Consider the following 20,916-nt stretch of genomic DNA (forward strand, 5'->3'; position numbering starts at 1 on the left):
CTTCACGTTCCCACCTCGTGTCCCCCTGTCGTGGCCGTGGAGGGAACCCCGGGCTACTCAGACCTGGCCTTTCACGATACCGGGCCGCCTTTAAATTCGTCCACCACCCTCTTTCCCAACTGACTCTAGCTTCTTGGGTCGCTGACGTCTTTCCGGCATTTGAACTGTGAGCAGTTTCGGCAAGTGATCCTCGTATCTGCGTCGTTATATATTCTGCTTCTCCCGCTGCCCCAGCCTTCCCATCCTGACTGCCCTCTCACCTTTTGGTCCGTCGCCCCTTTACTCCGTTCTTGACAAAGGCACAGCACACTGTGTTCCTTCTATACCCGCCTTGCTCGCCACCCACTCGGCTCGCCTTAAGCGCACGGGTCCCAAAGATGCATTGTCGTTTCCTGGTATCTGCGCTTCTTGCCGTCCTCTCCATTGGAGCCATGGTGCATGCTACACCTGTGGCCTGTCCTGATGTCAGTCGAGCCCCTTCTACCGTCTCCGAATCCCCTCTCTCTGGACACCCGTTCTGACAAGAAGACCCAAACAGGACAAGCGAGATGCCATCCTGCGCGGCGCCTTGAAGCCCGAGGCTTGCTGCAGCTATGGCAGGTGCAAAGGCGATGTCGTCGTCGCCATGGACTGAGGGTCTGGCACAAACCTTCCTTTGAGCTCCTGCTCGGAAGCACCCGAATCTCACTCTCGCCCTCCAAGCCCGTTTTGCCAAACAGCGGGTTGTGGGGAGGTCTCCCCTGTTCTCGCCATTTCGCCCCCTACTCGATGGCACGACTAGACACCCAAGTCTGCGTTTGCCCCTGACGCAGCACCAAAGCCGATTCGGCTTGTGGCCACCACCCTTCTCTCGACGATTCCTCTCTCCATTGTCCCATCCTCTCTCCATCTCTTTCCTTGTGTGTGGGACTTGGTCGGGATGCTGTGCTGTCGAGTCGGCCCTGAAGCTCCCCATGTGGAGGATCAGCGCCGCCACACACGACAAACCCGATATACCGAGGGAAGCGAGCCGCGCCAAGCCTTCTTCTGTCTGTGTCTGTGGCGCGCCTTCCAGAAACCGCCCCTGTTCTTGCCGATCGGCCGGGGCTCCCACGGTTTTGAGGCGTCCGTCTCAGCCCAAGCTTCCCGGGAGCAGCCGACTGTAATGCAAGACCCGAAAGTGGCGTCGATTTGCAAAGCACCGTTGTTGGCTGGGCGGACCGTCCGACACTGATTCCACGGTTTGGATTCGCGGTTAGTGAGAAGCCACCGAGGTTATTCTAGGTTGAGCCATCATTCTACGTTAGCTCGAGACATCTGGACGCCACACTCTGCACCTCTCAGGGGTAATACTCAAACTCTGTCGACGACGCCACAATCTTTTTCGACGTATCTAGTCTTAAAATAGTCCAAGCAACTGGAGGACACAATAAAGGTTCAAGTCCCGCTGGGGCATCCATGCGTTTTCGGGAATGCGGGCCCATTTCCAAGGGGCACATTTGTATGCTGACCTTGTGCGGGCGTTGCTCTTCTGCCTCGAGCGAGTCGTCCAAGTCGACGGTTTGTCGTGTGTGGTGTTTTGAGAAGAGGGAAGACAGCCAGCAGACAACACGCAACGGTGTCTCCGCTGGTGCATGTATATGGTTCCTCCCTCGGCTCTGCATCACCTGGCTCGTCAAAGTGTCAAGATGCTCGGGCAATTTCCCTCATGCCCCTTCTAGTGGACGTGGCCTCGGCTGGCTCTTGTTGTCGTCCTTGGGCATCGGGGACGGATCTTGTTGAGCGTGGTGTCGGCTGGGACGCAATGGGAAATCGGGTTCAAGGAGGTCCTTCATATTTGCTGTGTATGCGCAGCTTGTTCGCCCTCGCCGACTACCGCTCGACGGGCTCGTCTCGGTTCGGGAAAGACTCGGAGGCCCGGGCGCGGGTCACAGCATGTTTCGACGTCGGTTCGCTCGGCGCGGATTTTGGCTTCTCGGTGGAAATGCTCTTGGCGAGCGTCTTCTAGGTTCGTTTCTCGTTCCGGGCTGATTGTCAGCTAGCTCTACTCCGAGGGGTTCTTGCGGCAGAGAAGGCAACCTAGAAACTTTCTCAGGGCGTTGAGGGTAGGTAGGAATACGAGTGGCAGTAGGATGAACGCCACCACCAAGGAGCGTCGTCCCGGCCCCTTCGGAAGACTCCTCGACGCCAGGGAATAGAAAACTCTGCGCCTGACGAGCCATTCCTTGTCGTTTGTTTACGCGGGGGGTGTGTGAACAAAGCGGTGTCGTTGGCGTTTCCTTCGACAAACGATGTGTGCAGGCTTGGAAGCAAAGCATGCAGCAAGCCGTAGGGGCGGACAAAGAAACAGCACGCAGGTGCAAACGCCGTGGTGCAACCCGAGAGGTAACTAGATAAAGGCCAAATAGTCTACGCCAGACCCTCTGAGAGATTTTTACGCGGCATGGGAGCCAGCAGGAGCGCAGGTCACCGAGGTGTCCGTTGTGCTGCATCCTCGAAGCCCCTTGGACTCCTCACCATTCCCCTCAATAGCACTCTCTCCTCTAGCCAACGTATAGCCTATTGATTTCCAGATTCTATATATCATCAACCATGTCTCTCTCTTTCCCGATAGCCTTTCGTGATTCATTGAACTTTCTTGGGCTCTCACTGCTGCTGCTGCCCTGTGTGGAGCCCAGCCCAGCCTCGACCCTGTTCATGCCACCCGCTATAGATTCACACAATACTGATCAATGACAAGGCGAGCATGCCCCTCACCCTAGCTGGGCCTGGGAGCACTCCCTGCTAATAAGAGTGGAGCTCAAGGTTAGCTGCAGGTGCGGTTGGTTGTGAGGTGGTTCGCTGCCAGGAGGGGGCTGATCCCGCAAACGCCCGGCCGACCCAGGAACGCCTGGAAGTAAACGAGCCAGTATTCCGTCGTCGACGTGACGGCCCCTTCTGGCTGAGCAAGTGAGCAAGGGCAGCCACATCCCCCAAGCAGGGCAAAGGACCCGGCAGAACGGGTGAGTTTTGGTCCCAACCCCTTCCAACGCCACACACGACGCGATATCAACCTTTTTCAGACCTCAACAGCCTTCCTCCCCACGTTTTTACGCCGCAGCCTGGGCTCTTATCTTGCCATCTGTTTCCTTTCTCCGTTTCTGTGGCTAATCTGCCACACACGTGGTATATAAGACCGAGAGCCGCCTCCCATCACCTCGACCATCTCGATCTTCCTTCCCCCAAACAACTTTTCCTCCCTACCCTCTTCCTTTCAGATTCTCTTTAACCTTCCAGCAGCCCCCTTGCCTCGCTCTAAACTCACCTTGATATCTCCTTTCACCTCTCTTCCTCCTTCCACTGCACCTCGAATTCCTTGGCCAAACGCTGCCCGACCGCCGACAACCATCTCCAGACGAGAGCCTCGCCCTTTTCTTGTTCGTCACAGAGTCGTAAGTCCCATGCCCTAGAATAGACATTCATCCACTCTTGGCATTCAAGGGCACGCCACTTTATATCCCGGTAGTCGTCCTACTATTGTCGTCTCTGGATCGACCTGGGCGCCCTTTCCACAACCCTGAAACCCTTCCTTCCTTTTCTCCTGCACCTCACAATCAACAGGCCTGCCTGGCACCTACCACACATAAAGGCGAACACCTACCTTGAATGTCAGCAAGTTCTCGCTCTGCTCTTGTTCAATCGGTTCTCGCCGTTGCACATCGTCTCCTACACAACCTTCGTCTTCTCCTTCGTCTTCCACACAACCCTCATCTTCTTCTACACAGCCTTCTTCTACGGAGCCTTCGTCTTCTACACAAAATTCACCCCCGTCTGTCACACAACCTTCATCTTATTCTTCTGCAACCTTAATCTTTGTCTTGTACAACCTTCGTTTTTTTTTTGGGAGCTTTATAATGCATTAGACTGACTAGCAGCACTGTCCACAGCAGAGCCAGACAGCGCTCATAATGGCACGCAAGGGAGCAAACCGCAAGACCCGCTTCCAGAAGATGTATGCGCGGAGCCTTGAGATCGCCAATGCGCGGCGACCCGAGGTTATAGCTGCCTGCGCCGCCGACATGAGAATGCCGGAGCCCCAACCAGCCCCGGAGGAAGACAACTGGGATGCTTCCCCTGAGGCCCCGACGTCCGACTCTGGTTCCTGTGCCCCAGTCCAGCTGCTCACAGTCGAGCGACTCCAAGACCACTACTCTAAGAGTGTGGGCTCGGGAGAGGCGGTCTTGGCTGAGCTCACCAAAGAGAACGCGGACGAGGTCGACAAGGAGCTGATCGGCCTCAACGAGCGGATCCTGGACGCCCGTAGCCAGCAGAATTGGGCATCGTCAGAGGCTCTCGAGCAAGAGAGGGACGAGATCATTCGGGTTGCTCGCGAGACAGAACCTACACGGGACTTCAATACGACGAAGTTCGTGTTCTCTGCGCTCAAGTACAACCCTGCCTACCACAAGTTCAGCGCCGTCGCTGCCAAGGGAGAGAACATTGCAGACGACAAGCTCGTCATGACAGTGAGTATCAAGATGCCCATGACATGCACAGTACTGCTCTGGACTTGATGCTGATTAGTTGGTTGTTCCTATAGATCCCATTCCACCCCAAGGACCCTGCCACGTTCTTCAAGGGTGGAATCGAGCAGCCCCATAGTGGGCTCAGCAAGGCGCTGCGCGAGCTGTCCATCGCCTCCATGATCCTGGGCGAGCTTACCTATGCCGAGAAGCAATCCGTCGCCATAGCCTGCAAGGAGACCTTCAACTCGGTTGGCAGGATTCTGGTAAGTCTTGATGAAATGTTTCTCGGTCACATTTTGGACATGGCTAACCAGGCTGGATGACAGGAGGTGTGGGACACCAACAGGTTCGACTTCCTGGGTAAGGACGTCGCACTCATCCGGGTCGGCGTGACCGACAACGGCCGCCCTGTCGAGATGAAGGCGTCTTGGAGCGACATCTCCAAGGTCAAGCACCAGGACTCACTGGCCAAACACAGGGAGGCGCACAAGGACCTCTTCGAGCTTACAAAGGAGGACAAGGCCAGAAACAAGGTTTGCCGCACCCTGGTTCGCGACAACATGATGGTCGATGTTCCGCGAGACAACAGCGAGCGCATGGCGGACAAGGAACTTGAGCCCATCGGCCGTCGGGGCCACCTCAACGTCATGTGCACAGCCGTGCGCTTCGAGGCCACCAAGGCGACCCGGAACAAGTCGCCGCGCCTCAAGTACTCTGACGCCTTGGAGGGCACAAACAGGCTGCTCGAGGTCCTCTCCTACCACGGCGCTTCCATCCGCAGCCTGGACATCTCAGGCCAGGACTTCCTGACGTGGCAACACGTCGACCTCATCCTCCTCGCCACCCCCAACATCCGCCAGCTGACTCTGCGCGACAACTACCTCTTGAACGTCACCCAGACCGAATGTCTCATGAGGGCCGTCAAGCGCCGCCGTCCGGGCTGCAGGCTGGACTTCTACCCCTTCTACCACTACGGTCCAAGCTACGAAAATGACCTGGGGGACACGGGCCGCTGGGGCAGCTACGGTCTGACGTTTGAGGACTCAGGGGTGCACACCGAGAACGTCGTCGCAAATCTCATCGACCGTGTCCACCGCTGGGAGAAGGATTACGGCGTGGAGATGCTGGCGCGCGGCCTGGGTTTCCGGCACTTCCTCGAGCGCCTGCCCCTACCCGTCGGCTTCGTGTCCAAGGTCCTCGCCAGCCACGCCCTGCTGGACGCCACCGAGGGACACGGCAGCCGCCAAGAGAACGAGATGGCCCACAACCGCCGCATCTACGAGATCTTGTACGGGCAGCCCGCGCCGGAGGTACGGAAGCAGTTCTTTCTCACCCAGTGTTGCATGTGCAACGTCAAGGTGATGAACACCATGATGAACGTGGGCGTCAGGTGCTCGTGGTGCAGCTTCACCATCTTCGCCGACATGGAGCCGCACCGCTACCAGACGGAAAAGCGGGCGGTGGTGATGAGGATACTACCATTCTGGGGGTGCATAATGAATGCCACGTCGCTTGGCGAGCTGTTTGGCGGCATGCCGAGTGTCGACGTCTCCCATGACGACGCCAGCGAGGAAGTCGACCAGGACGCCGACGAGGACGGCAACGAGGACGGCAACGAGGACGATAACGAGGATGCCAGCGAGGACGCGGACGCTGATCCTACTGCAGGCGAGTCAACCACTGCCAACGACGGCAACGAGCCCGATGCCGAGCCCGAGCCCGATGCCGAGCCCGATGCCGAGCCCGAGCCCGAGTCCCAGCCCGAGCCCGAGCCGCTCCTCGTCCCCCTCGACTCGGACCCCGCCGCCAACGGATGGACCTGGAACCCCGCGACGCCGGCCGAGGAGCGATGCCTGTCGGGTTACAAGATGGCCATGCGCCTGGAGTGGACGCGGCTGCGCGACATCGCGCGCGTCCAGATGCCAAAGAGGCTCCGCTTCGAGGCTACCCCCAGGTTCTGGGACAGGATGCGGATGCCCGGCTGGAACGACCGCGGCCCGGGGGACCACGAGATGTTCCCGGCGCAGCGCGCCAACATCTTCGACACGGGCGGCTCGGACGGCGCCTTCGTCGGCCTCACGCCCGACATCTGCGGCGTGCGCCGCCCCAACAACGCCGAGGCCATGCTGGGTACATACCACCCGGCCAACAGCATGGACAGGATGCGCCGGCTCATGGTCCTGGATCCTGCCGAGCGGAAGAAGGAGCTGGGCTCGTTCTGGTAAAGGATGGGTGCACGGCGCCGAGACCTATGATCTGGATTGCTCTCTCGAGACTTTCTTGCTGCGTCTCGGCCCACCGACACTTCTTTCGGACCCCCTTGCGACATTAGGCTTTTTTGTCACACCCCCTATTTTTACTGGGAGGATTTTCTGCTTGGACGGAAGGAAACCCGCATCTCCTTTTTACTGGGCTTTCCACTCTTGAGACACCGAGCTTTTCGTCACACTTCTATTTTTTGCGGGGGATATTTTTGCTTAAGGGATTCTTGCCAAGAGGGGACTTGCTGTGAGGATTCTCCCTGGGAGCCGCGATAAAGGTTGCTTATGCTCTTTGCCGCTTTCAACCTCTCGCTGACCTCTGCTCACTGTTCTGCTTGCGCGAAACAAAAGCCGCATCGTTTATTCACTTGGCTTAGCGCTTTTGACTAAGATTGGTTGTGATAGATACCCAGCTATTTCAGAAGAAATCTACAAGGTCGGCTTTCACACGTTCCTTCTACAGGGAAATTCGAAATGTGACCAAGCGCATATACCGTGGCATCATCATCATCATCATCATTGGTTACGTGCTTCATGCTGACCCAGGTTCAGCACGAGTGGTGGTACACTATATACAACTAGGTGTGCGCCTCTCGACGCTCTGAAATCCAGTCCACATTGGTAGATACCCGCCCAGGGCGGGGATCTAGGCCGATGAGCTTGTGGCCAAATCCTGATTCTCAGGGCGCGAGACGCTAACAACGTTCCTTAGGTTCCCAAATGACAGCACGTCCCGGATGCGGGGTGCCCCCGAGAGCACCATGACGAGGCGCTCGATGCCGCAGCCCCATCCTCCCGTGGGCGGCAGGCCGGCTCGCAGGGCCCTGACGTAGTTGGCGTCGCTGCCCGTGAGTAGGGCGCCCGAAGCCTCGGCCTCGGCTTCGGCCTCGTCCATGTCGGCTGTCTCAAGACCGGCGTCAACGGCAGTGTGGCTGGCGACTTGGTGATCGAACGACCGCTGCATCTTGCCGCGCTGTTGCTGTCTCAGCAGGCAGGCTTGCTCCTTGAACTTGCGCTCCTGCTCATCTGGGTCGTTCTCCTCTTCGTACATGTTGGCCAGCTCGACGCCGTCAACGAACAGCTCGGCCCGCAGCGCCACCACCTGGCCTGTCGCAGCACAGCGCGTGCTGCGAGCCAAGGGGGCCATACATGCCGGGTGGTGTGTCACGAAAATGGCCTTGGCGGTACAAGACTCGCTCTCGACGTAGTCGCTGCCGAGGCGATCGAGGAGTTTGGGTAATGTGGTCGCAGACGATCCGTATTTCGGTTCGAGCTCATGCTTGCGTAGCAGGGCAATGAGATCTTCAAAGGCCGTCTCGGCATCGAGACCCGGCAATTTGAAGCCGAGTGCTTTCTCGAGCGTCGGGATAAAGGCGACCCTGCGCAGTCCCCCCGTTCCGCCATCCTCGGCTCCGGGCTTGAACTTTGCCGCGACGGCCTCCAGATCTCCCTGTAGCTGCCACGCCCGGAGCGCGCCGGCGTTGCCGGACGCGGCGAACTGAACATCTTTCAGGATCTTTGCCATCAGGTTCTCGGTCCTGAGAATTAGGGTGTCCAGAGACGCGTAGGCCTCGTAGAACTCGCACATGGTGAATTCGGGGTTGTGGGTGCTGTCGAGGCCTTCATTGCGAAAGCATGGCCCAATCTCAAAGACGCGCTCGAAGCCCCCAACGGCGAGCCGCTTGAGCCACAACTCAGGGGCAACGCGCAGGGCCAGCGGCTGGTCGATACCCATGTCTGCAGACCGGGTAGAGAAGGGTCGTGCTGAGGCACCACCGGCATGCGCAGCGAGGATCGGGGTCTGCACCTCGATGAATTGGTGGCCATCGAGGAAGGACCGCAACGACGTGATTGCGGCAGAGCGCAAGCGCAATGTGTCGAGCATCTGTCTGTTGGCTAGGAGGTCCAAGTGACGGTGGCGGGCGGTGACCTCCTCATCAACCAAGACCTCGGGAGGGTCAAAACCAGGACTTGGGGCACCAAGTATAACCGGCATCTTCCGAGCTTTAATCGAGAGTTTATTATCTCGACTGAGAGCCATGTCGCCAACGACAGATATGAAGGCGCCCCTCCGTAGCGCCCCCGTGGCAGCGGCCCAGCCTTCCGAGTCGGATGAGATGTCACGCCAGCGGTCATCCTCGGTTGAGATGACGCCATAGTTCACCAGAACCTGCATCGTCTCGAACCCGGAGACAACGTCGATGAACAAGAGCTTCCGGCCATGTCTGCGTACTGCGTCAATGCGGCCGCGGATGATGCGGGGCCGCCCCACGACATTATTCTCCCTGTGGTGCTGGTCGAGAAGACCAGGCACGCCCGCGGTGATAGCGGTCTGGCTGGGCTTCTGTTGCCTAGTCCTATCCCCCGCCATTTCCCCTATCGGGACTGCCGGTCGCCCATCCTGGCTCTGTGACCTGAGTGAACGCGAGGCATAGTAGAAGCGCAGCTGCAATTGGGCCACCGCTGCCGACCTCACAGGGCCGACGGCGCTTCGCTGGGCACAGGGTCGCAAAAATTGCAGACCAAGCCCCGCGGGAATCTGCTAGTAGCAATGTCAGTAGACTGGACACCAAATACAGCGATGGTTGCATGCAAGAATAAAAATATCGTGGTCAAAAAAAATCAGACAGTTGGCGTTTGTGATCATACACGTTTCCGTGTCAGTCGCAACGGTTCTTAAATGTATTCCAGGTGTCATCATGAACGGGGATGGGGACTCATTGGGAAGGTGAAATGCGTGTTGAAAGTGAATACTTACGTTCATGCTCGCCGCCATTGTGCCGTTGCGAGGCCAGCCCGATTAGCAGAATCAAAAGGGGGAGCAAAAGAGAGGGAGGCAGGACACTATGGTTTAAGTTCGTGAGATTTTTTTATGCCCATTTTCCATTTTGCAAGGTGGGCCCCTGAGCACGCAACGAGGCGGCTACCGTCCTTTGTCAAGTACCGATAAGATAACACCTATTCACAGTCAGTCTGCCGCTCCTCACCGCCCGCCTGTGCCCGCTGCGGGACGGGAGCTGCAGGAACTGACTTCATTCTCTAAACTTGAAGCTTGCTTTTAAGTCTCCAGACTGGGCCAAATATCGAGGTCAATCCGCGCGCCGAAACAGCCCTCCTAGCACACCACATCCTCTCCTCAAAGAGCTATCCAGACCACATTCGCAATGTTTGGACTCGGACGCCCCCAGCCGACCTCGGCCGAGAAGATCGCCGCAGTCGAGGCCGAGATGAAACTGATCGCCGAGATGCACAACCGGTCAGACGACGCACCTTCCGGGAAGCCACTGCGATATTCGTGAATCCAGCTGACCGGGTACTCTTGTCCCCCTGAATGTAGCCTGAACAGGGCATGTGCCAAAAAGTGCATCCCCACCGACTACCACGAGGGCGAGCTCAACAAGGGCGAGAGCGTCTGCCTCGACCGCTGCGCCGCCAAGTTCTTCGACGTCCACTTCAAGGTCTCGGACATACTCCAGAAGCAAAGCCAGGCAGGGGGCGCCCCCGGCTTTGGCGGTTTCGGCAACTAGGCCGTCGCGCCGTCGCGTCGAAACCGACAGTAACTGGAGTTGATCAGACAACCCCATTTCTTTTCCTTCTGTGTTCCTTGCTTTTCACCACGGATTGGTAAAGCCAAGGATAGAGAGTTACGGATGGCGTCTGGGACGGATGGCTATTCCGGACGATTTAGCCTTTTTTGTTGTACGACTAGAGATGGCAATCAGGAAAAAAGCGACACCTTGTGCTTGACGCCCGCCAAACACAAGGATATGACCTTGGATAGAAATCCTTGCCTTGACCCGATGGCGTGGCTGGATGTGTGGCCATCCATGTATAATGATAGCATGTATTTCTCCACAAGATATTACTGGTTCACGCACTGATGAGACCGAGTGCTCGGGACAAAAGGTCACACCTACATGGGTAGGAAGAGGCGGCCCCCCATCACGGTACCTGTAAAAGATGCTTCATCACCCAATAATTGTTGACTCAAGGGCAAATTCAATAATGGCTGTATTGGATGAACAAATTAAGATGCGCTCTCCCCCTGAATCCTAAGGGAGGTAGTCCTCGAAGCCGGCGGACTCCCCCGTCCGGTTTAGCAGATATCCGAACCGCTCTGGATTCGCCAGCAAGAAGGGCGGCATGTCGGTGTTATTGGGGACGAAGTCGTAGTGTTCGCCCTCGCGATCCCAGATATCCTTACCCCTACGGACCCGATCGGCGATCCTGTTCGGGTCCCGAAACACCTCCTGGTTCAGCGGGACGTGGGAGAAGGAGGCCATCTTGCGCAGCACGTCGGCCACGGTCCGGTAGCAGGTGGAGCAGTGCCAGCCGGCGTTCCATAGGTCGGCCATGTCGAGCCAGGAGAGGGGCGCGAAGCCGCCGTCGCTGTTGCGCAGGTTGGTCGGCTTGATGGTGGTGCCACCGCCGCCGGCGGAGCTGGAGCGGGCGCCCTCATAGTAGGTGGCCTGCGGGTGCGGCCACTCGGGCCCGCGGTGCAGGAACTCGAAGCCGTAGTAGTAGAAGCGGCTGCGCAGGGTCAGGCGGCGCGGGAATTCGCAGGCGCGCAGCAGGCGCAGGGTCTCGGGCCGGATGATCTCGTCCACGTCGGCGACGACGAGGGCGTCGCCGGCCCGCGGGGCCGCCCCGGGCACCTCGGCGGCCAGGCGCGGGAGGGCCTGCTCCAGCGAGGCGTCGCGCTGCAGATCTTCGCGGTCCCAGGGCCTTGGCGGGTTGTAGTCTGGCGGGTACTGCAGCTCGTGATAAAAGAGCTTGGCGTGATAGGGCCGGAGCCGGTCCCAGTTTTCCTTGATGACGAGTGGCTTGGGCAGCCCGGTAAATGTGAGGGGGGCCTCGACCACCACGAAATGGTCGACAAGCTCGTAGGTGGTATTCAGGCGGACCTCGAGCCACTCCATCTCGTTGTTGATCATGAACAGGTCGTAGACCTTGCGGGGTCTTGGATGCTCCTCGGCTGGGGCCAGCGGCCACCAGGAGAAGGATTTTGGTGGCCTGAAGGGTCTCCAGCCATGACGGCGGCAAAGAGACGCAGCGTCCTCCGACGGTCGGTAGAGACCGGCATTTGATATCCGGTGGGGCGACAGCCGGAGAGCGCCGCCGCCGCTCCAGAAGAAGACAAGGAGCGTGCAAAAGGCAGCGAGGACGAACAACAGGCGAGCGCGTCTGGCGACGCGACGCGGCAGCAGAAACCTCATGATTGCATCAGAGATGTTTCGAATAGCAGTCGTTTTCACTGCTCCAATGATGCCAGTTGAAGCTCATTAATCGGATTATTCCAGCATTGCGCTCCCAGTAGGGCCCTTCTGTCCTCAGGGGCAGTGTTCAATGTCCTCGTTTCTGTGCGACCGGTGCGACTCGGCCTACTCCTGTCAGCGTTGAGCCACGGTCTATGGTGGACCGTGCGCACTAGACCGTATCTGCACCCCGCCACAAAACAGATGGCAGTCTTGCGCCAGGTCCTAAAGATTAAGTGGGATTTCTAGTACTGTGAGCTTTCCTATTCTCGTTTCCTTCCTGTTGTATTCCTGCAATTATTCCTGTTTTGATTCGTCTTTTTATTCCTATTTCTATTCCTATTCCTATTCCTATTCCTATTCCTATTCCTATTCTTATACGTATTCCTATTCCGCTTCCTGTCGATGGACACGCTTTTTGCGGCTTGGAGCTAGATGGTACCGCGAGTCGAGCTGGCATGTGGTATTCCAACCTCGACGAGTCTGGCAAGTTCAAAACACCAGAAAACGTTCGAAGCCGTCATCTATTCAAGCCCAAGCCGCGAACGACATGGAACGATGACTCGTGGCGGCTAGGCCAGTCTCCAGCGGCTGACCCTGCCGCGGGTGGGGGTCAGGTCAGGTCAAAGCACACCATTCTCGATTGATCCGTTCCATAATTTGGCTTTCTGGCCAAGGCATTCCCAAAACCGCATTTCCAACGGTCCGCATTGAAGCTCTGCTGGCCCGATGCAGCGGCTGCTAGGATGCAACATCGGGGCCGGCGTCGGGGTCCTTGCCAGCCAGGCCTCCCGTCCAAGCCCCCTCACGCAGGCCTGGCGTCGAGTGGCTGGGTGCGCCAGCCGTTACGGACCCTCCATTACCCCAAACTTGGGACCGAGTTTCAACGCTCCGATCAGCGGCTACCATCGCTTTCGGCCTCCGAGTGCGGACCAGAGCCTCGTCAGCGCCACGGTACAAAACGGGCCGCCGCCGTCCCCCCTTCAGACCGTCCATAACTCCAGCCACCGCTATCGCTGCCGTTCCATTGCATTCTCAACACCTGCCTCTGTCCAGTCTTACAGCACCAATATGGCATCAGGTGCAACTCTTGCGGCATCGGATGCCACGCCCGCGGCCCCGGTTGCCAATGGCAAGGGCGCCAGCGCTTGGGTCGGCCATCACGGCGCCGCCGGCCTTGACTTCAGGAGTGGGTGCCCACCCGCCACCAGCCCCTGTCTTTGCCTCCACGCCATGTGTTCCTATTTGCTTGCATTTGGGGCAAGCCCATGCTGATATACATGTGCCTTCAAGGCGACACCATGACCACGCCGACCCCAGCTATGCTCGAGGCCATCCAGAACTGCACCCTCCTGGATGATGTTTTGCGAGAGGACCCAACCACTAACGAGCTAGAGGAGTACTGCGCTCGCATCACAGGCAAGGAGGCAGGCCTCTTTGTGCTCTCGGGGACAATGGGCAATCAGCTCGCCATGCGTGCCCTCCTGACCCAACCACCGTACAGCGTCCTCTGTGATGACCGCTCACACATTTACAAATATGAGGCCGGCGGGTATGTCTCTGACACAGGGGAGAGGGAACCTAGTTGATGTCGGTCTGGCGCCTTGTTGCTAACGACAACAACCGCATAAAAGCGTGTCATCCTTGACTGGAGCCATGCTCAAGACCATCAAGGCGCGCAATGGCCTTTACCTCACCCGCGACGAGATCGCCGAGCAGGCTGATCTGGACTCTGACGTGCACACGTGCCCGACGCGCGTCATCAGCCTCGAGAACACGCTCGGCGGCCTCGTCATGCCGCTGGCTGAGGCGCGCCGAATTTCCAAGTTTGCTCGCGAGTCTGGCCTCCGAGTCCACTGCGACGGTGCCCGCCTCTGGGAGGCCGTGGCTTCCGGTGCCGGATCGCTACCTGACTATGCAGCCTGCTTCGACACCATCAGCCTCTGCTTCTCCAAGGGTCTCGGCGCCCCTATCGGCAGCATTCTGGTCGGACCCAAGGACGTGATAGACCACGCCCGCTGGGTGCGCAAGGCCATCGGCGGGGGCGTCCGGCAGGGTGGAGTGCTGACCGCGGCAGCGCGAGTCGCCGTCGCCGAGACGTTCGGCCCGGATCCGAATGGCCAGGCGGGCCTCCTGGGCCACTCGCACAAGCTAGCCAAAGAGGTCGAGGCCATGTGGGCAGGCCTCGGCGGCAAGATGCAGGTCCCTGTGCAGACCAACATGTGCTGGCTGGATTTGAACGCGGCCGGGATCAGCAGCAAGAGGTTCGCCGAGATAGGCCGCGAGGAGGGGCTACGGCTGTCCAGCAACCGCCTGATCATCCATTACCAGATATACCTCAATAGGGACGATGCCATTCCCCGGCTGAAGCGGGTCATGGAGCGGGCCATGGCCGAAGGGGGCGGGCAACCTCTGGAGACGGGCGGATCCAACGGAGGGTCAAAGTCACAGTACCAGAGCCATTGAGGGTCTTGCATCGGCATCGAACCCGGGCCCTCGGGTACGATACCTTCCGAAATAATTGGAGCGGATCCGCACAGCCAGGTGAGACTGGACTTGCGAGTGCTCGAGGTTTGGAGAAGCATCAGCTACAGAGAAATGGGTCGCACTGATACCACCTAGTCATTTGTGGAGGATGACAGGAAGTTAGACAACATTCATTCACTGCCACTGCTGTAGGCCTATGCTGCAGATTTGCAGAAGTATTAGATGCAGATGCGTCGGTGGAGCTCTAGATACAAAAACAAAAAAAAAAGAGATTCAATGCAGCGAAAGTGGCAGCCAGACTGCTCACCAACAAATACCTACATATGTGTATAGGTAATCCACGGCACAATTCTCGGGTGGTCTAGCAACCAAAGGCACAAAAACGGTAAAAGCTAGGAATTTTTGTATTTGCTTGGCGTCGGTCTTGGGCGAAACCCGGGCATATAGCGACTAGAACACGGAGTACGGCAGTGACGACTCCACCTCGAAAGGGGGTTTACGGATACGTAAAATGGTATTGTGTTATTAATAATTATACGATTTCGGCCGAGCAGACGGCGTCCAACGACTCGGCGCTGGGAGTGGGCGCAAAGCGCCAGGATGGGCATGGCGGCAAAAACGACCCGCAGTTCGGGTGGGTTATCAACCGCCCTGTGCGGCCACGTCGGGAGCCAGCGAAAGCCGAAGGTGCTGGTCCCACGAAGCTGCAAACTGGGCCGCGGTAGCAGGCAGCCAGAGGTCCACCAGCTTTTTCATTTCAGAGCAAAGCTCCTTGGGGTTTATCCAGATAACCAAGCCTCTGTTCCAAAAGGCGGCATCGCGGAGGGTGCGTACGAGTTTCTTGAGAGACGGTATGGCGACCCGCGTGCCGCAAATGATGACATACGAGGCCTATCAGTATTCCCCCCACGACCTCTGCCGCGTCTGTTCCATCTTGAGCGCCTCGGGATACGGCTCCATGAATTCGGGGAGCAGGTCCTGCCACACATCGTTCATCAGGGCCAGCGTCCACGCCTGGGTGTATTCCCAGTAGCAGGGATACCACCCTGCACCCTCCCAGTCGATGATGGCAGATACGCGGTCCCTGTCGACCAGGATGTTGCCGGCGTGGAGGTCACCGTGCGTGAACACCGGCGCCGGCCAGGGCCCGTCTTGCAGCGCAACCATATCCTTGAGGCCACGCCACATCCCGTCCTCGTCGTCCGCGTCGGCGGCGTCACGGTGGGGGTAGTTGGCCAGGTCGAAGCCGTCGCGGAGCCAGAAGTGGAATTCGCGGATAGAATTGAACGGGCCGAAACGGGGGTAGTCCCGGGGGATGCGGCAGTCGTGGAGCGAACCGCCCGTGCAACTCTGAACGCCGACCATACCAGGCGGCGGGGGGATGGACCGCAACTCCTGCACAATGCTACGAAGGTGTTGGAGCAGCCTCTTGCGCGCCTGCTCGTCGTCCGAGATAGGAGGCTGCTGGAGCGCCTTGCCCATGATGCTTCCGCGCACGCGCTCCATGACGATATAGGCACGGTTTTTATGGACAAAGGCGCAGTGGACTTTTGGCACAGGGACCGAAGTCGTGTTCTCGGCCACCCACCGCATGGTAGCGGCCTCCTGCAGGTGCACCGAGGCGCCAGTTTTGACGACCAGTTTTCCCCCTAGGAGGTATGTGCAGGTGCCACTGCCACGCGACAGCCGGGACCGCAGCAACTTGGTGAGCCTGTACGCGGCGAGGGTCGCGAACCTGCGCAGCGGGGTGTCGTTTATGGCGAGCGCTTCGGAACCCTCGTGCATGCGCTCGAATCCGTCGTCCCTCCGGCCTGCGACGGGGGGTGTCATTAAAACAATGTCGCAACAGCGGTAAGTGGGCTCATCTAGCGCGGGACTTGGGCATGCTGGAGGACGACGCGACAATCCCAAATGGAGCTGGCGAGCTGGCCCTGTTTCGACCAGCCGGCAGCTGGATTTTTGGCCACGGATGGAGTTGACGAAGTGGTTCATGTTGGTTGCGGCGCGGCACATAGAAGCGGTGGAAACTGCCCGGGCTTGAGTGTCACGTGTATGGTCCCACAATTTCCCATCGCCACGAACTTCCAGTTTACCTCCCTTGGGCAAGCGTTAAAGGCGTCCGCCAGACGCCGATGTTTGTGGAGATTATTGGATTGTATTTATTGCATTGACCCTCCAGTCTCTTGTTCCCATGGCCGTATCGAAAAGTCCATCTGGACGCGCGCGTCAAAAGCATGTATTTGCACGCCGAGCGCCTGCTCGGAGCGGAGCATAAGCAGCCTGGCAAGCGCCAGGCTTCGCGTATGTTGTTCGACTATCTAGTTTAGACAATGTGCCAACGGCCGCCTGAGGACGGCCCGGGCGCCTCTGTAATTTGGCTTTTTTTGTCCAGTTATCGGTAGAATCTGGATTTGCCCCCTGCGCGCGCGGCTGATCGTGACCCTTGACGGGGCATGCGCCGGCTTACCCAAAATGCGCCGCCCGAAGCCTTCCATGCAAGACATGACACGCAAGACGCGCCATCCGCGAGCTTAGACGCCGCACGCCCCAAGCTGAGACCCGCGTCCCTTTATAAGACATGCGCCGGCCCCGACTCGATGCAACACACGCCATCCACAGCCCTTCCGCGAGCTTTAATACGACATGCTCTGTCTGCGGCCTTTCACACGGCCCGCCCCGACGGGAAGGCGAAGACGGGCTGGTGACGGGCTATCCTGCGCTGCGAGCCCACCCACACACTATAATTATCCACCTCATCCATTTCCCGACATCCATGGGCGCAACTTGGGTTGAGGTTGCTTACGGGCTACCCCCTATATTTAACGCAAAACCGGTTTATCCACGCGCACAGTTTCGACACAGGTTAAATCCCTTCACAAACTCACTTCGCTAGCGTACTCAGGTCCGCGTCCATCTGATTGGTTCAAGCCACGTCCCAACCGGATTAGCCGGATTATTCCGTGTGGGCCAGCCTCAAGCCAGAGTCGTCGCAGGGTCAGGGCCAGGTTCGTCGATCTGCCGCAATGAAGTACGGGTTCGCCCCAAACGAAGGACAGCGCCTCGTATTGCCAGTCCAGCGGCCAGCTCCAAGTGCCCCAGCTCGCTTCGGAGTGGAGCAGTTGGTGTTCGTCAGGGCTGGGCACATCGACCGGCTCGCAGGATCTAATTGACCTCGGCGTGGAAGATGAGATACACGCTGCCGCGGCACAGCGCCCCGGCGACTGCGAACGATTGGGAAAAGCTCGTGTCCGCCGTGCCCGACAGGTCCGGCTGCGCGACGTTCTGGCCTGGATACGTGTACTGGCCCGGCGCACAGGCCGTCGGGACGGAGCAGAACGCGTGCACGTGCATTTCTGCCAGGTCGTAACCCGTCGTCAGGCTGTACGAAAAGGTGAAGGTGGTGCCACCAGTAAGAATAGCGGTGAAGGAGCGCGCGTCGACGCCATTGGTTTGGTCGTTGAGACTCGCGCCGGCGTATAGCGTGCCGCTGAGGCCAGAGGCGAGGGTTGAGGGCGGCAAGGCGAAGAGGAAGCCCTACATTTTGCAGATGTTGGGCAGCGGCGAGAGGGCGGGCGCGGCTGGGTCGCCGTTAAAGTCGGCGTAGCCGGCCCGGTAGCCGTAGGCGCTGCAGGCCTCGCACATGACGGGTGGCTTCGGCGGGGTGGGCGGCTGGCAGCAGCAGTACGTGGTGCAGACGTCCGGGCACGAGGAGGTGAAAGTCGAGGACATGAACCAGTTCTTGCCGTTGAGCGGGGCGCTTTAGTCGAAGCAGATGTTGCCGCCGCCGCCGCCGGTGTAGGTGGCTTCGATACCGAAGGCGACCTTAAAGGTGCTGCCGCAGATGGCGTGCAAGTTAAGGACAGCCTCGAGCGCCGACAGCGGCACCCAGCACTCGCCGACCTGTAGAATCACGCTATAACAAATCGTCCCATAGCCGGTCGTAGGCAGTATGCCATATATTCCAATATCCAACTAAAGATAATGGTTTACACCTAACCGTTTAACATGATATTTTATTTTTAACAAAATAGCACCGCTAGTGCGGCTTACAATCCAAAACACCTACCTGCCGGCGGTGAGGTGGCTTAGCCTTAGTCAAACCCGTTTGTTAGCAGCCACCTCGGCAGCAGCCAATGGGCACACAGCGAATGACACAACTTTATAAATAGCGGGGGCTTGCTTCCATCCTTTCCAGACCTTAGCGCCGCTTAATGCTAGAGCCTGCAGATACGGATCTCAATCGGCCGTGCCGCCAACAGTAAAGTGGTGCACCACACGGTCAGATTGATTCAACTACACGGTCCCGGGACGAAACCTGGTATGTGGGCGGAGCGACAGAACGAACCAAACAAAACACAAAGAATAGAAACAAACCGCAATAAAATCCGTGCAGCATAGAGGCGTTGGCTTATTGTACCTCGCATTACAACCGCTTCGGCTAATATCATATGGGAGGCTGATTCCATAGCAAGATTCTCGCGCAGACTTGAGCTATAAAAGGACAGAAGCTTGTCGCTATAAACCCGCCAAATCGGGCAACCAATTTTAATCCAAACCAAAGAGACAGATCGCAAAGTTCGCACCGCATTTAGTTCCTTCTCCCTCCCAAGTTAACCCTTTTTGAAGCTCTCACCTAACACCCCTCCATTTTCCTCCGAGACGTTTCCTCGGCACTCGCTCACAATGCGCTTGCACTTTAGCAGAGTCGTGGGCCCTCTGCTCCTGGTGGCGGCGGCGGCTAACGTGCTCGCCTCGTCGGCATCGGACTCGACAGCCCTGCTTAAAGCAAGGGCCGACTCCCTCCCTGAAAGACCTGCTTACGATACGCCGTCCACCCACCCGCGGCGCGACTACAACGACGGCCCTGCGAACCGGGCATATTCGCACCTTGTTAGAAGGAAGCCACCTGCGCCGAAGACGCCTCCGCCGAGGTTCGAACCGCCCAAGCGACAACGTCGTCGAATTTGGGTACAGAGTCAACAACGGTGGATTACACTTGATCTAACCGATGATGAGTTACGTTTAATAGATAAGCTTGGGGCAGACGAAGCTTTGACCAAGTTGGGGAAATTGTCCTAGCGGTTGTTTCGCAGCCATTTGCTCTTGTATCGCGGGAGCCACTGCGCGGCTATTCGGGTGTGAAAGTGGTACACAGCCTGTGCACAGTTTTTCTTATTCCACAGAAATAGATATGCCACTTTCCCAATCCGGTATCGCCAAGCGTGATACCTCACCCAATTTCTCTTGTACGCCATTATCGACGATATCTTTCACCACAGCACCCTTGCTAGTGCTAGCCAAAACTTGCCAGTTAATCGCCAAAAATGGGGTCTTCCAACAAAAAAAGGCTTTATATTGCTCTTTACCCCACAGGAGCGAAGCAAGCGCCAGGGGAACGAAAGTAAGTTTGTCCATCTGCTAGATATTTCACCCTAGTGCAATCTAGTTTTAACTAGTCATCCACCTTTCTCACACAGATACCACTGGGCACTGCTAGTGGGGCCCAAGAAAGAGGAAGGAGAGGAGGTGCCGGGGATGCGCTACCACGCCAAGAACACCCAGGGTAACGCCTGGCAGTACGAGGAGACCGGGGTCAGGGACGTCAAGTCGACCAATCTACTCCTCGTGCGCGTCCTCATCGCCAAGGTCGTGGACGAGGAGCGGCTTGCGCAGGTCATGCGCAGCGTTCATCAACGCCGTCGAAGTCATCGGGCGGGACAGGCGGGTGCGTCGGCACATCGGTGCTGGACTGGAACGCGATTGAGACGACGGCAAAGAAATACGCTGGCGAAAATACGGACGCTGGGCGCTTCAGGGACACCAGCAAGGTCCTGTGGCCTAAGCCCACGTGGGATATGCTCGACGGGAGGGAGCTGTTTCCGTAGCTGTTTTTCTTTTGTACAAAGTTAGGCGCTAGTCGTACATATTATTCCAAAGCAAAATGCTGTTGAGAGTAACGCGTAATTGTAAGATCTTGAATCCGACGTTAGCCATCACAAACTAAGTCCCTCGAGAACACAGAATCCGACGTTGACCACAGACAGGCATCCTGCAAGGCCATTCCGGCCTCATATCTCGCCTTGTCATGTTCGAGGACGGATTCCTCGCATCGGCTGGTGCCCATAATTGCACTGTCTACGTCTGGGACCTCGCTACCGAAGCTTGCGTTCGCGTTTTTGGAAGGCCACCCCAAACGCGTCTCCATCCTCTCGCCTGGGCCGGGGCCGGAGAACAGCCGCCTCCGCGCTAGTGCCGAAGGTGTCGTTCGGATCTAGCGAGCGGCTTTTTGACGACGACGGCCGCCTGCTGACCTACGGACTTGCCGGAAACATCCACACTTGGACCCAGGACTGTGGCCCTGTCGAGGCGGCCCACGCGGCCCACGCGGCCCACGACGCACCGGTTCCGACGCTGGTCCGCGTGGACGAC

The 20,916-nt window shown here is 58.1% G+C and overlaps 9 protein-coding genes across 9 annotated transcripts; 4 read left to right on the forward strand and 5 right to left on the reverse strand.

Annotated features, from left to right (window-relative positions):
- Nucleotides 1-3,926: 3,926 nt before the first annotated feature.
- On the forward strand, nucleotides 3,927-6,709 carry GGTG_03990 (hypothetical protein; the record flags this gene model as incomplete). Its single annotated transcript, XM_009221778.1, has 3 exons — nucleotides 3,927-4,484; nucleotides 4,559-4,747; nucleotides 4,811-6,709. 3 exons carry the CDS (start codon nucleotides 3,927-3,929, stop codon nucleotides 6,707-6,709), a joined length of 2,646 nt encoding a protein of 881 aa, XP_009220042.1.
- Nucleotides 6,710-7,102: 393 nt separating this feature from the next.
- GGTG_03991 (lysyl-tRNA synthetase) lies at nucleotides 7,103-9,622 on the reverse strand. The gene is made up of 2 exons (XM_009221779.1): nucleotides 9,504-9,622; nucleotides 7,103-9,284 (listed from the first exon to the last, which is right to left on the reverse strand). Exons 1-2 carry the CDS (start codon nucleotides 9,519-9,521, stop codon nucleotides 7,392-7,394), a joined length of 1,911 nt encoding a protein of 636 aa, XP_009220043.1. The 5' UTR covers nucleotides 9,522-9,622; the 3' UTR covers nucleotides 7,103-7,391.
- Nucleotides 9,623-9,765: 143 nt separating this feature from the next.
- GGTG_03992 (mitochondrial import inner membrane translocase subunit tim-10) lies at nucleotides 9,766-10,678 on the forward strand. The gene is made up of 2 exons (XM_009221780.1): nucleotides 9,766-10,001; nucleotides 10,083-10,678. The coding sequence occupies exons 1-2, from the start codon at nucleotides 9,910-9,912 to the stop codon at nucleotides 10,270-10,272; spliced, it is 282 nt and encodes a 93-aa protein (XP_009220044.1). The 5' UTR covers nucleotides 9,766-9,909; the 3' UTR covers nucleotides 10,273-10,678.
- A 30-nt stretch (nucleotides 10,679-10,708) lies between these two features.
- Nucleotides 10,709-12,141, reverse strand: GGTG_03993 (glycosyl transferase family 17 protein). Its single transcript, XM_009221781.1, has one exon. The coding sequence runs from the start codon at nucleotides 11,959-11,961 to the stop codon at nucleotides 10,798-10,800; it is 1,164 nt and encodes a 387-aa protein (XP_009220045.1). The 5' UTR covers nucleotides 11,962-12,141; the 3' UTR covers nucleotides 10,709-10,797.
- Nucleotides 12,142-12,244: 103 nt separating this feature from the next.
- On the forward strand, nucleotides 12,245-14,884 carry GGTG_03994 (threonine aldolase). Its single transcript, XM_009221782.1, has 3 exons — nucleotides 12,245-13,189; nucleotides 13,294-13,552; nucleotides 13,635-14,884. Exons 1-3 carry the CDS (start codon nucleotides 12,730-12,732, stop codon nucleotides 14,464-14,466), a joined length of 1,551 nt encoding a protein of 516 aa, XP_009220046.1. The 5' UTR covers nucleotides 12,245-12,729; the 3' UTR covers nucleotides 14,467-14,884.
- On the reverse strand, nucleotides 14,882-16,472 carry GGTG_03995 (hypothetical protein). The gene has a single exon (XM_009221783.1). The coding sequence runs from the start codon at nucleotides 16,315-16,317 to the stop codon at nucleotides 15,382-15,384; it is 936 nt and encodes a 311-aa protein (XP_009220047.1). The 5' UTR covers nucleotides 16,318-16,472; the 3' UTR covers nucleotides 14,882-15,381.
- Nucleotides 16,473-17,649: 1,177 nt separating this feature from the next.
- Nucleotides 17,650-18,129, reverse strand: GGTG_03996 (hypothetical protein; the record flags this gene model as incomplete). The annotated part of the gene is made up of 2 exons (XM_009221784.1): nucleotides 17,650-17,974; nucleotides 18,026-18,129. The coding sequence occupies 2 exons, from the start codon at nucleotides 18,127-18,129 to the stop codon at nucleotides 17,650-17,652; spliced, it is 429 nt and encodes a 142-aa protein (XP_009220048.1).
- A 5-nt stretch (nucleotides 18,130-18,134) lies between these two features.
- Nucleotides 18,135-19,075, reverse strand: GGTG_03997 (hypothetical protein; the record flags this gene model as incomplete). Its single annotated transcript, XM_009221785.1, has 2 exons — nucleotides 18,135-18,400; nucleotides 19,071-19,075. The coding sequence occupies 2 exons, from the start codon at nucleotides 19,073-19,075 to the stop codon at nucleotides 18,247-18,249; spliced, it is 159 nt and encodes a 52-aa protein (XP_009220049.1). The 3' UTR covers nucleotides 18,135-18,246.
- Nucleotides 19,076-20,022: 947 nt separating this feature from the next.
- GGTG_03998 (hypothetical protein) lies at nucleotides 20,023-20,393 on the forward strand (the record flags this gene model as incomplete). Its single annotated transcript, XM_009221786.1, has 2 exons — nucleotides 20,023-20,172; nucleotides 20,193-20,393. 2 exons carry the CDS (start codon nucleotides 20,023-20,025, stop codon nucleotides 20,370-20,372), a joined length of 330 nt encoding a protein of 109 aa, XP_009220050.1. The 3' UTR covers nucleotides 20,373-20,393.
- Nucleotides 20,394-20,916: the final 523 nt, after the last annotated feature.

Source organism: Gaeumannomyces tritici (genome assembly GCF_000145635.1).
Source record: "Gaeumannomyces tritici R3-111a-1 unplaced genomic scaffold supercont2.2, whole genome shotgun sequence".
NCBI lineage: Eukaryota > Fungi > Ascomycota > Sordariomycetes > Magnaporthales > Magnaporthaceae > Gaeumannomyces > Gaeumannomyces tritici.

Coding starts and splice junctions, on each gene's coding strand:
- GGTG_03994 (XM_009221782.1), top strand. CDS start 12,730: ATGCAGCGGCTGCTAGGATGCAACATCGGGGCCGGCGTCGGGGTCCTT. Junction 13,190..13,293: donor CGCCGGCCTTGACTTCAGGA/GTGGGTGCCCAC, acceptor TGTGCCTTCAAG/GCGACACCATGACCACGCCG. Junction 13,553..13,634: donor TACAAATATGAGGCCGGCGG/GTATGTCTCTGA, acceptor ACCGCATAAAAG/CGTGTCATCCTTGACTGGAG.
- GGTG_03995 (XM_009221783.1), bottom strand. CDS start 16,317: ATGACACCCCCCGTCGCAGGCCGGAGGGACGACGGATTCGAGCGCATG.
- GGTG_03993 (XM_009221781.1), bottom strand. CDS start 11,961: ATGAGGTTTCTGCTGCCGCGTCGCGTCGCCAGACGCGCTCGCCTGTTG.
- GGTG_03992 (XM_009221780.1), top strand. CDS start 9,910: ATGTTTGGACTCGGACGCCCCCAGCCGACCTCGGCCGAGAAGATCGCC. Junction 10,002..10,082: donor ATCGCCGAGATGCACAACCG/GTCAGACGACGC, acceptor CCCTGAATGTAG/CCTGAACAGGGCATGTGCCA.